This window comes from Sorex araneus, chromosome 2, assembly GCF_027595985.1.
Source record: "Sorex araneus isolate mSorAra2 chromosome 2, mSorAra2.pri, whole genome shotgun sequence".
NCBI classification, from domain to species: Eukaryota; Metazoa; Chordata; class Mammalia; order Eulipotyphla; family Soricidae; genus Sorex; species Sorex araneus.
The window spans coordinates 110789221-110801820 of NC_073303.1; the positions used below are offsets into that span (position 1 = coordinate 110789221).

Below are 12600 nucleotides of genomic sequence, written 5' to 3' on the forward strand. Positions count from 1 at the left end.
ACTCCATTATATGGATGTACAACCTTTTATGTTAATCCGTTGATGGACTTTTAGATTGTAGCAGGCGATTAGCTGTTATGAATAGTGAATATTATGAATAATGCTGTTTTGAAAAAAAATTATACAAGGTTTTATGTTTTCATTTCAATTAAGTAGATACCTAAATGCTTGGTTATGTGAAACTACTGGACTGTTTTCCTTTGTTTTTAGGAAAGACTAGGGGGTATCTCACAGGCAGTGCTCAGGTGGACCAGAGAGAGTCCCCTCACAAAGATATTCAATCAACCTGGTAGGCTGCTTAATGTGAGGACCTGAGGATGCAGAAATGCTCCAGCCCTCTGGTGCTGGGGACCACCTTGCACTGTGGCATGCTTGGGGGCCTCCAGAGCAATGCTCACGGGACCATAAGGTGCAGGGATCAAACCAGGATTGACTGCATGCAAAACATAAACCTTCACCCCTATAATCTCTTCAGCCCTTTTTCCGAAGGGTGGTGCCGTTTTACATCCCAATATGCAATGTAGGAGAGTTCTCATTCCTCTATATCCAAGCCAATAACTTTTAACTAGCACTGTCCTTGTTAGTATAAAGTGGTATCATTTTGTAATTTCTATTTGCATTTCCTTAATAGCTAATGAATTGGAGCATTTTTCATGTGCATATTTGTATATTTTCTAAGAGAACTGTTTGTACAAATCCCTCACCATTTATAAATGAGAAAATTTGTACTTCTGTTATTAAGTTATAACTGCCTGATATATATATATATATATACATCTCTTATGAGATGTATAGTTTGCCAGTATTTTTCTCCTTTTCCATGACTTGTCCTTTCATTTTCTCCACAGTATTGCTTTTAAAACCAAAGATATTTAAATTTGCTTTTATTGGGTAACCTTGCTTTACAAAAGTGTTGATGTTTATATGTTTGGAGGCACAACGTTACCCACCCTTCCTCCCCCACCCCACACACTCCCACCACCAAAGTGCCAGTGTTCCTCCACCACAGTCACTGAACTCCTTCAACCTATTTCCCATCCTCTCTGTAACTTCAGTTCTCTGGTCAGAGTCTTAGAGTTTGTCTTCATTGGACACGGTCCATTGACCACAAATGAGTAAGACCATATCCAATTTTTATCCTTCTCTTTATGACTTATTTTGATTAGCCTGATTCCCTTAAGTCCCATCCTTGCTGCAGCAAAGGAAAAATTTTATCTTTTGTCATAGCTGAGTAGTATTCTATTGTTTTTGTCTAGCACAAGTTCGCTCATTTCTCATTGGGCACTCGAATTCTTGAGTTATCGTTGTTATAAATAGAGCTGTAATAAACAGAGAAGTGTGTATATATTTTCTGATTAGTGGGAGTGTTTTGTTCTATAGATAGATTCTTAGGAGTGGAATTACTGGATCACTTGATTGTTTGTTTTAAATTTCTTTGAAAAGGCTTCAGACAGTTTTTCTGGAGTCTGTATCAGCTTACATTACCAACATTGTACATGCGTATATTCCTTCTTAGTCACATCCCTGCCTAATGGAGTGAAATATTTTCTAATTTAGAAATATTGTATATTTAGAAAATTAGAAAATTAATTTTATAAATTAAATTTTATTAATTATAATTTTATAAACTTTGAAGTATAAAATTTTTATAAATTTATAGTTTTACAAATTTATAAATAAATATTACATTTTTATAGATTATAATAGCACTGTCCTCCCATTGTTCATCGATTTGCTCAAGTGGGCACCAGTAACGTCGCCATTGTGAGACTTGTTGTTACTGTTTTTGGCATATCAAATACTCCATGAATAGTTTGTCAGGCTCTGCTGTGCAGGCGGGATACTCTTGGCAGCTTTCTGGGCTCTCCGAGAGGGGTGGAGGAATCAAACTGGGTCAGCGCATGCAAGGCAAATGCCCTACCCTCTGTGCTAATATAAAAATATATAAATTTTATGAAGTATAAATAAAATTAGAAAATTAGAAATATAATTTAGAAATAATTTAGAAACATTTTCTTAAAAAAAAGAAAAGCAACTTTTTTATTTATCTATTTATTTTTATTTTGCAAGTTTGATCCCTGTCATTGTAAATGGTCTTAGGTACCAGCGTCATCCCTGAGCACAGAGCCAAAAGTAAACCCTGAACACAGCCAGATGTGGCCAAAAGCAAACGAAAAATGGCATTTATTTTCTTTGGGATCTGGTTTTCTTCCTGACAAAGTGAGGGCTCGAAATTTTCTTCAAAACATCTCTTCTAAGTTAATTTTTTAATTTGAAAATAAAATTAAAATGTGCTTGACAGTTCTATTATAACCACAGACTAAAAACTATACTCATTTGTGAGGTAGATATGACTCTAGCTATAAATGTTTGGCATTTTTTGCATAATAGAGTGCCTATGGTATAGTTTAGTGAGGAGGGAAATAGGGAAATGTTATTTTAATAATGTACACAGGCTCTATGAATAACGTGCGTGGTATTAACAATTTTCTATTCAAAATTTCTGCCTGACCAAACACAAGGTTTTTATTTTTATAACCTCAATAAACCAGATCTAATATTTCAAAGAAAAATTATTCCTACAAGATGATATAGATGCTTTACTTTTGACTTATAACCCATCATGTTAAATTCTGTATCATATATTTTTAACAAAATTATAGATATCCTAAGAAAAATTCCTTTTGTAGTTGCTCAAACTACATGTAAAAATGTCATTTTTCATTAGAATACTGATTTGATTCTATAAAAAATCCAAAACATCACATACATTATTAAAGTATAAGGATCTTAAAAATCTACTTCTAACATGAATTCACCTCAGATTTTACTTCATTCATCAGTTTGTATTGTGTTCTCTTTATTCTTCTGCAGGACTGAATTCCCTATACACTTCAAACTCTTGTTCTCATATGTCTCTGAACTATTCATCTGTCAACCATCTCAGTCTGAAAAATATTCCCTATATTCTATTTAAGATTGCCCTACCCTAACTCTAATTCCTTTTTCTTTTGTAGATCTTTTATAGATGTCAGTTTAACAATTCTGAAAATCTTTCTGTGACATAGAAAGACCAGCTAAGATCTAGGCTCTCTTGATATATTCTCCCTGAGACTTCTAGAATGCTTAGATGCCATTTTGTAATTGCTTATTTTTTTATATGTATGCTACATGAAACTCAAAATTTCAGGAGGCCTGAGATCTGGAATTAGGAATGCTTCCTTCTGCGTTATATTTCCAGCTGTGTTCAGAGATTATTTGCTAAATAAGGGGGAAATTTCACTGTGGGAGATATTAAAAGTAACTACAGTTATAGAAAATTAAAAACTTCTGTTTATTAAAGATGCATATACCTGACAAACATGGCTTGTGATTTAAAAAAAAGGTAGTAACTTTAATATTACTATAACCATGATTTTGTCACATTATTGAAAAGTATATTCAGGTATAGTTGAATCAAAAGTAAAATAAAAATTACACTTTTTAAGTATAATTGCATTTAGTCAAAATTATAAATAAATATAATATACTTTAAATTGTTCTTAGAATAGTTTTGATTAGATTATTCTAAGTACAATTTATTAGATAAATTAATATCTATATCTAGAGTTGAAACAATTGAGGTAAATATTCTAGATTACACTTGACTATTTTCTGAGAAACTACTGATTAAAAAAACACATTAATATAAATATGTCCAGAATTCATTTAGAATATTTAAGGAATCAAATCAATTTTATCAATATTGCACTTTTCCAGATAAGAATTCTACAAATCAGTCAAAAATTTATAAAATTTTATACAATCTCCCCAGGTTGCATGGCAAAAGTCTCCAATTTTGAAGCAGTAGGATCTAGGAATCGAATGCATATTTGAGAGTCAGAAAGATGTGAAGCAAGAGTAGATGTCTATTACCTGTCTAGTGTGAAGGCATACATCTTGGTGGTTTTGTTATTCACAAGGTAAGTTCTTTCAAGAAACTCCATAGTGACCCAAATTAACGTCTGCTGCTCTGACTGCTACAGTTGTTGTCGCTGCTGCTGTTTCACTCACTGTCCAGTTTAGGAAGCGAAGCAGCTCTATGATTGTTCATCCACTTTCAAAAGGAAAAATAAAAAGATTTCCAAGCCTTTAAAATAACAAGCCACTTACATTAATGTTCTTGCTCATTCTGCTAAAGTGATGGTTTCTCCAAAGAATCACCTGGCTTCATTCGCTCACCTACAGAAACTCTTTCCTGAAAGACTGGCAGGTAAAACCAATCCTTTGAAGCATGTGTGTATGTGTGTGTGTGTGTGTGTGTGTGTGTGTGTGTGTGTGTGTGTGTGTATACATATTTCCCGTGCTATCTGATTTCATCATGTTTTCTAAGCGGGTGGAGGAGCTGAAGAGTTTTGTTCTAATTGCTGATGGAAAGATTTAATCTTCAGGGCACACCTGAGTGAAATGTAAAACAGTGCCCCTTCTATATGCCCAGACCTTTTTTTTTTTCTTGTTCTTTGTTGTCATTGGGAAGGCATGGGATTGTGGGGGTGTCTCTCAACCTAGAAACATTTCGCCTGAGATTGAGTTCTAAACTGATCTCTAGGCAGCTGTCAAGGTTTAGTTTTTCTCTCCCTGGACCATTTTGGGATATCTCCACTGACGGGAGGACATGGGTCATTAGTTACTCTGAAGTCTGTAATCTGAAACAGTTCCTGGTGCAGCAGCTTTGAAACCCCTTTGACAGGCAGGAGAAGGAAGAACAGGTTCAGCTTCTAAATAAAAACAGCCTCAGTCATACCAGAACCAAAGGATCTATGCTACCCCTGGTCAGGGTCTTATATGCTGAAGATAAATATCTCATCTAAGGAAACCCTTCACAACTCTTAGGAACAGTCTTCTGATTTCCTCCCGAGTCCTTTAATTCCAAGACTGCTAGGATTTGACTTTGGTTTCATTACAGAGTACCTTCCTCTGCAACTGCTAGTTAAACAATATATGCATTTGGTATAGGTCAAAAAGTAACTTTTCAGAAGCATGCTGGAATGGATAACGACATGAACCCCAGCCACTGGTCCTCAGTCCTTCATTTTTCCATCAGTACTAACTTCCTACTGAGAACCAGCAAAATAACTTAGTCCTAGATTAGCCCAGTGGCCAAGGCTCTTAAGATTTTTGCCCAGATTACTGAGCAGGAACCTCACAGGATGGGCACTAACCAAATAAATATCGTCTCCTAGAAGAACGGCATATCATAACAGTGTCAAGGGCAGCTTGAGGGAGGCAAGAGAAGTCATCTTTGTCCAGGATTGAGGATGCTAGATCTGCTATCAATCTAGGGAAAGCTCTACCTTTTGTTTAAGGGTTCACACACCCTCATCCATAATATAAAAGTGATGGTTCTTTCATATGACCACATTGCCTCACTTACTGTTACCTCTGCTCGGGAAGGTGTAGCAAAGGCGTAGAAAAGGTGTAGAGAGGTCATTTTCCTCTCAGGAAAAGTTCTGGGTTTAGTTTTAGTAGAATAAACCAAAACTTTTCTTTCTCTCGTTTATCCTTTATCTTAAATTTGCAAAATTATTGGTTATTCTATTGAGGCAAAAGTAAAAAACAAGAAAATAAATTATTAATTCATCGAGTCAACGTGTTACCACATTATAAAGTATGGGTCATTTCCTGTGTATTTTCAGCATGTCAAAGAGAAATAGAATGCAAGTTAAAGAATACCAGAAATAAGGGAAACTGCTTCAAGTTCCACTAAATTCATTAATGACAAGTACAAAGGAGAAAAGACAGTCAACAGTCCAATTGGGTGGGGTGGGGGGAAGAATGTAGCTTTAGATACCAACAGGAAAGAAACAGTTTGGAAATGTGAGGTTTCATATGAGTTTTGTGCTAGCTCATCTACATAAGCAAACTGTTTATTGATAAGCATGAATCACTGTATTACTGTATCACTATCATCCCGTTGTTCATCGATTTGCTCTAGAAGGCAGCAGTAACATCTCCATTGTGAGAATTGTTACTGTTTTTGGCATATCGAATACACCATGGGTAGCTTGCTAGGCTCTGCCGTGCAGGCGATATACTCTCGGTAGCTTGCCGGGCTCTTGCTGGGCTCTCCGAGAGGGGCAGAGGAAATAAGCATGAATAATCATGCTAATTATTTTTTATGTAAATTGCCTGTGAGATAAGGATGGATTGAGGAACTGTGAAAAGTGTAGTCTGACACAAGATGAAGGTGAAGACTGGGACAGAGGAAAGAGAAATTCAAACAAAAAAAAGACAATAAAGAAATAGGTTCTTCACACAGGTTTCCCCAAGCCCCACCAGGAGTGGTAGCTGAGCACAGAACCAGGATAAAGTCCTGAGCACAGCTGAGTGTGACTCCTGAAACAGTCGACTCTTTTAGCAGCTAGCAGCAACAATGAGCCCATAGCCCGGTCAAAAAAAAAATAGGTTCTGGGCTGGAGCAATAGCACAGCGGGTAGGGCATTTGCCTTGCATGCAGCCAACCCGGGTTCGATTCCCAGCATCCCATATAGTCCCCTGAGCACCACCAGGAGTAATTTCTGAGATGCAGAGCCAGGAGTAACCCCTGAGCATCACTGAGTATGACCCAAAAAACAACAACAACAACAAAATAGGTTCGATGATATCTTATCCTTTATAATTTTATTTATAAAGATGATGACAATAGTTATCTGTATTGGTCCATGGATCCCAAATTCTTCCATATTTTCAAAAAATGAAAATATTGAATAATAAGGGTGCTCAGTCTTAGAGTTGGAAATAGAAAAGTTTATTGGAAAGTAGAAGAGAAAGGAAAAGAAATTCCCTTGGAAACAGAAAGACTTATTGGAAAGGAAAAGGAAAAAGGAAAAGAAATTCCCCAACAGAGGAGGAACTAAGAATAGGAGTAAGTATGACCCATTTTTTAGGGGGGAACTGAGTCTTTGTATTTCTTATTAGGTGACAAAAATGTCAAAAAGAATGCAGGGACCTTACAGAATTGTCTGGTTGTTTAGGTCATTTGGGTTATCTGTTTGACCGTAAGTTACTGTTTATTGTTACGTAGTCTTGATGAGCATAAGGACTGGGGCAGAATCAATGATCTTCGGGAACTGTTATCTTCTTATTCATTAAAAGACCCGTGGGACCACAGGAATGTTAAAAATGTAAATGGGGCAGCCAAAAATGGGACTGCTCATAAGCAGCTGGCAAGGCAAAACTGAGGCTTCCCTTTCACTTAGAAGTTCAATATGATCCACAATCAGCAAATTCACCTCATTTGTCTTAAGTATATGCACACATATGCATATCCACAAAATGTTTATAAGTTCATTTATGATATGTTTTTGGATTTAAAATGAAGTGTGTTTGTTTTTTAAATATTGGGAAATTCGGTACTACTTTTTCAAAGGTTTGTGAATTTCTAAGTCAACCCTTGAAGATAATTTCTTGATTAAAAACAAAAACTTCAGGTATAAGTAGAAGAGCAGCAAAGAATGGAATACACCAAATAATTTTGATATTGAAAACAGTTTTGCCTCCATCAATTTTGATTTTGATTGGTAGTGATAAAATTATCTGCCGGTTGTCTTATGTAAAATATTCATCTTGTCCTCTTATGAACTCTTTTTAACTGCTCCCATGCATCCTCCCTTGCTCCCAGTATTTTTCACAGTATTTAGAAAAATTTCCCATCCTCCCTTACAGACCTTTGACCCACTTTGGCAGGCAATGGCCAGCAGGGATGATGGCCTTAGTCAGGCTCCACAAAAGTCACAAAATATGCTTTTGGAAAGCAACACAAATCAAAAGAGAAAATCCCCTCCTTGTTGACAGACAGTTCTGGTGGGCTTTATGCTGTTCATCCCAGTTTCCCAGGCAACCAATGTCCAAACCATCCTGAATTACAGGTTGTCCTCTCTGCCGACTCTTCATCACAAACTTGTAGCAACTGAAGGGGCAAGATTCAGTTTATGAAAGTTACCTCTGGGAATACTCTGTCAACCACAGGAACATCATCGACACAACTGAAGAACTCGTTCAGCTCCCTAGTGCTAGCTGGTATCAGCAAAAAAATTCTTAATAAGATTTTACAAACAGTAGCTAATACTGATGCAAAAATAATTTACATGAGCAGTTTATACATGGTCTGGCATTTCGCTTGCAAAAAATGTATATGTTTATTCAAACCATCATGATCAATCCAGATGGATTAAAAAGACCAAGTTCTCATGATTTACATCTTCCAAATTCAGACATACTTAATATTGCTGTTGTTTGCTGTTTTAAGGATTATGATACTGCTTATTTTAAAATATGAAACGCAGCTATTCATCTAGTTTGGCTGTTTCTTATTTGTATGAAGCAATAGTAAAGTGGTTTAATGCCTTGGTTTTAAAACAGATAGGTCACTTTGGTTTCTGATTTGACCTTTTCTTTATATCTGACCTTGAACAAGTTACCTGATTTCTGTGGCTTTCTATTTTTTTATATGTAAGATGAAGATACTCACAGGGTCTTTCTGGTATATTACCAGTTTTATATAAATGTGAGTTGCTATACCTTTGGTTATATTTAAATAAAATGCTTGACTATTCCTGAGACACTAGACCCAAACTTAACAGAAGGTCAAGTATTATCTACAAAAATAAGAATCCATCAAAGATAAAATATTTTGAGAAAGAACGTCCAGAAACTTGAACCTGATTAGATGTCTGACTTCAGCAGACCCCTGAAACTCTCTGGTTTCAACTTTTTCAACTAATAAGTTTATACTTCCCTAAAATTACATACCTAACAGTAGAGAGCCATTCAGAATGTGTCCCTAATAAAGAAGAAATGCATACTCAATCAGTATTATCACCTAGTAAGGATTCTAGACTATAAAATTATTATTTCTAAGTTAGGTTAGCATTTCCTTAGCAAGGTGGTTTTATGGTTATTCCTTGACTGTGATTTTTTTTGCAAAGTTCTATCTAGAAACATGAAAACAAAGACAGTGGAAATTTAATTGGATTGTATTTCAAAGTGCTATAAAATTTTTATTTTAATCTAAAGTAAATGAGTGTAAAACACAAACCATTTCCAGATATTTTATACTTTTTAAAAAACAGACTGAAAGCCATATGAATTTTTATTTTCTTGATAAATTGGGACTGTATTGCTCTTTCCTTTTTTGCCACTTTAAAAAAAACTTGGCTGTAGAAATGTTTCAATGCAAATGCAATTCCTTGAAAAAGGACTTGATAAAATATTGATACAAACACAACAAATGAAGTATTTCAATAAATCTAATAGATGCAAATATATAATAAAGAATAAACCAGTATTTTGGGGCATGGAGGAGGGAGATATTGGAGCTAAGTGTCTAATTATTAGGAAATGCATATTTTACAGATTAGGCTCCATTCTCACAACTTCCTTTTCCAAGTTCCTGCTACTAATTGACCCTTAAAGAATCCTCTGCGTTGGATATTGAGTTAACTGACAAACTCTAAAGTAGTTTTTTTTTTTATTAGTTTCATATTCTCACACCTATATATGTCTCTCTTCTATTATATTCACGCTGACAAGTCAGGGAGGATTTCAAGGTCCAAAGGCATTATCTAAAGACATTAAAGAAAGAAACTTAGACAAAGAACTATTTAATAGTTTCACAGTTGGTCTATTACTGCACAATTCCACTAAAAATTAAGCACTGAATTCATGAACTTAAAAATTCAGTGTCTTCTTGTCATCATCTGTAATGCCACCATTTAGTTTTTACATAGAGTTTACTTTACTTTAGTCAAAGGCCTCAGGGACCCATAACTCATCTTAGAAGAAGGATTTTCACAGCAAGTCCCCGGATGAATGCCAAGAGCACGGAGACATAGTTCATCTTTTCCTCTGAATCTTGAAGCCTGGATTTATTTGACTCAAGGCTGACAAGCCTGGCTCTCAGGAGGCTGTGCACGAGACAGGACCAAAGCTGCCTCAAAGCTTTCCCCTGTAAGTCTGAGCCATTGCTTTTCACATCAAGCATCAAGGGGAGGCAGCTGGGTTTTCTGCATGGCAGCACAGTCACACAGTACTGCAACCAATTCCTCTCTACTTTTGTATTTATATTTGCTTCCACTGAGTCCACATTTTAATGTGCTGCTGATTCAATGGTAGCAAATCCTACCACCACCATCCCTAGCTCAGGGTTTGAATTTGCATCCTACAAGAAAGGGAGACTTGAGGTTACCTCATGTAGCTTTAAACTCTTCACTCAATCACCCAGCTACTGGTCAGAAAGCAAATAATGACAACTTTTATTTCCTTCCATATCAGCTAACATGGAAAGAGAACACAAATGTTCATTTCATCACAAAAACAAACAAACAAACAAACAAAATAGATACCCACGGTGAAATAATAAAAAATTAAAAAATTAAAAGAAACATACATTATTTAGGACATTAGATTCAGCAACAAATGTTTAAAAGACTCACGTGCCTCAGATAATGTTCCCCTTTATCCTTCAGAATCTCAAAGTAAGATTTTCTTCTGAATTTTCATCAGAATACTTACTCACAGAAAAGTTTTGTTCCAAGCATCATAGTGTCCATATTAAGCTGCTACAAAAAAATAGTATTTTATAGACCATAGCAGTGTTCTCATATTTTAATTATTTTAAGTATGCAACAAAATCCTATGACAAAACAGGATGAACAGGTTTTGATAAAGTTTATAGGATTTGGCATAACAAGTAGTTCCTAAGAAAGCTAGTAAATGATAAACTCAGGTGTCCCTCTGCCATGATCTATAGAAGGAAATAGAAGTAGAAATCAATTTTGTGATGGATGCAATGTCCCACTCACTATTAATTTTCTGTCACTTCTGATAATCTTTATTATAGACACTGATATTAGTGAATAAGAAATGGTTCTTCTTAATGCAATTTATACTATATTCTTCTTAACCTTTTGATATACAGTAGGTGAATCACCATATATTGTTTATTCCTAGATTTAAAAACAATGAACTCATTGTCTGCTCTAATAAAACCTCTCTACTATTGATTGAGAAGATTATAGGCCTTTAAACATTCCACTCTGATCCATATAGTCACCAGCTACTAATTCAAAAAAGAAACACAAGATTTCTTTTTTTCTAGTAGCTTAATCAGCTCATCTGTTGTTGGGCACTTGAGTTGTTTCCAGATCTTGGCTATTGCAAACAGAGCTGCAATGAACAAAGGTGTGCACCTGCCTTTTAGAAATGGTGTTTTTGTGTTCTTTAGGTAGGTATTTAGGAGCGGACTTGCTTGATTATGTGATATATTTATTTTCAATATTTTGAGAAATTGTCATTCTTTTTCCAGTGAATCTTATCCAATTTTCAATCCCACCAACAGTGTAGCAGAGTTCCTTTTTCTCCCCATATCTGCCAACACTTGTTCCTAATCTTTGTTCATTTGCACTAATATGAGATGATATCTCATTGTGATTTTGATTTTCATTTCCCTGATAATCAATGGAGCTAGAGCAATAGCACAACGGTAGGGCATTTGCCTTGCACACAGCCGACCCAGGTTCAATTCCTCTGCCTCTCTTGCAAGCTACTAAGAGTATCTCACCTGCACATCAGAGCCTGGCAAGCTACCCTTGGCATATTCAACATACCAAAAACAGTAACAAACAAGTCTCACAATGGAGACGTTACTGGTGCCCGCTCAAGCAAATTGATGAGCAACAGGATGACAGTGACAGTGATAATCAATGATGGTTAACATTTTCTCATGTGTCTATTAGTGTTCTGTGAATCTGACCTATTAGACATATCAAAATTCCATTAACCATTTTGTTGTAACAAGCACTGTAGCACTATCATCCCATTGTTTATCATTTTGCTCGAGCGAGCACCAGTAAGTCCATTGTGAGACTTATTGTTACTGTTTTTGGCATATCCAATATGCAACAGGGTGCTTTCCAGGCTCTGCCATGAGAGCGGGTTACTCTTGGTAGCTTGCTGGGCTCTCTGAGAGGGACTGAGGAATCAAACCTGGGTTGGCCGCATGCAAGGCAAACGCCCTACCCGCTGTGTTGTAACAAGCAGTATAAAATAAATTATTTTGTGCTTGCCAAGGAAGCAGACTTAGGGGGTGGCTGGGAAACTGGGTATAACTGTGGGGAGAAGGTTCACTAGTGGTAAAATTGGTGTCAAAACATTGAATGCCCAAAACAACTGTATGGTAAGCAACTTTGTAAGTCACAGTGTTGAAATCAAGTTGGGGGGAGGGGGGGCGAGCAGTAGATAATTCAGCCAAAAAAAACCATGTTCTCATGCTAAACATGCTCAGTTGGTAAATTTTGGATCTCTGAGTTCAAATTCTTTACTTTGGGCTGTTTTATTTTTTATATAATACCAATGAATAAATTTGCTTTATTCTGTCCTAATATCATAGCCACAATGATATTAGTACAGTGCTTAACCACTTTGAGAAGATTCTTGTGAGTAAAAAGTCACCCTCTTATTCCTTCAGAGGTAACAAAGCACTTCCCAGGTATTTCATATTGTTACTCACATTAAAAATTGAGAAATAATTTATGGACATATTTAATAAGCTTTAGTTTGTGT

At 35.9% G+C, this 12600-nt stretch overlaps 1 protein-coding gene across 1 annotated transcript in view; it reads right to left on the reverse strand.

Annotated features, from left to right (window-relative positions):
• SLC30A8 (solute carrier family 30 member 8) overlaps positions 1–3986 on the reverse strand; it is a 45152-nt gene extending 41166 nt beyond the window's left edge. The window contains exon 1 of the mRNA XM_004607773.2: positions 3916–3986. Coding sequence (XP_004607830.2) covers positions 3916–3986 — 71 coding nt within the window. The remainder of the gene's footprint in view (positions 1–3915) is intronic.
• Between the last annotated feature and the right edge of the window lie 8614 nt (positions 3987–12600).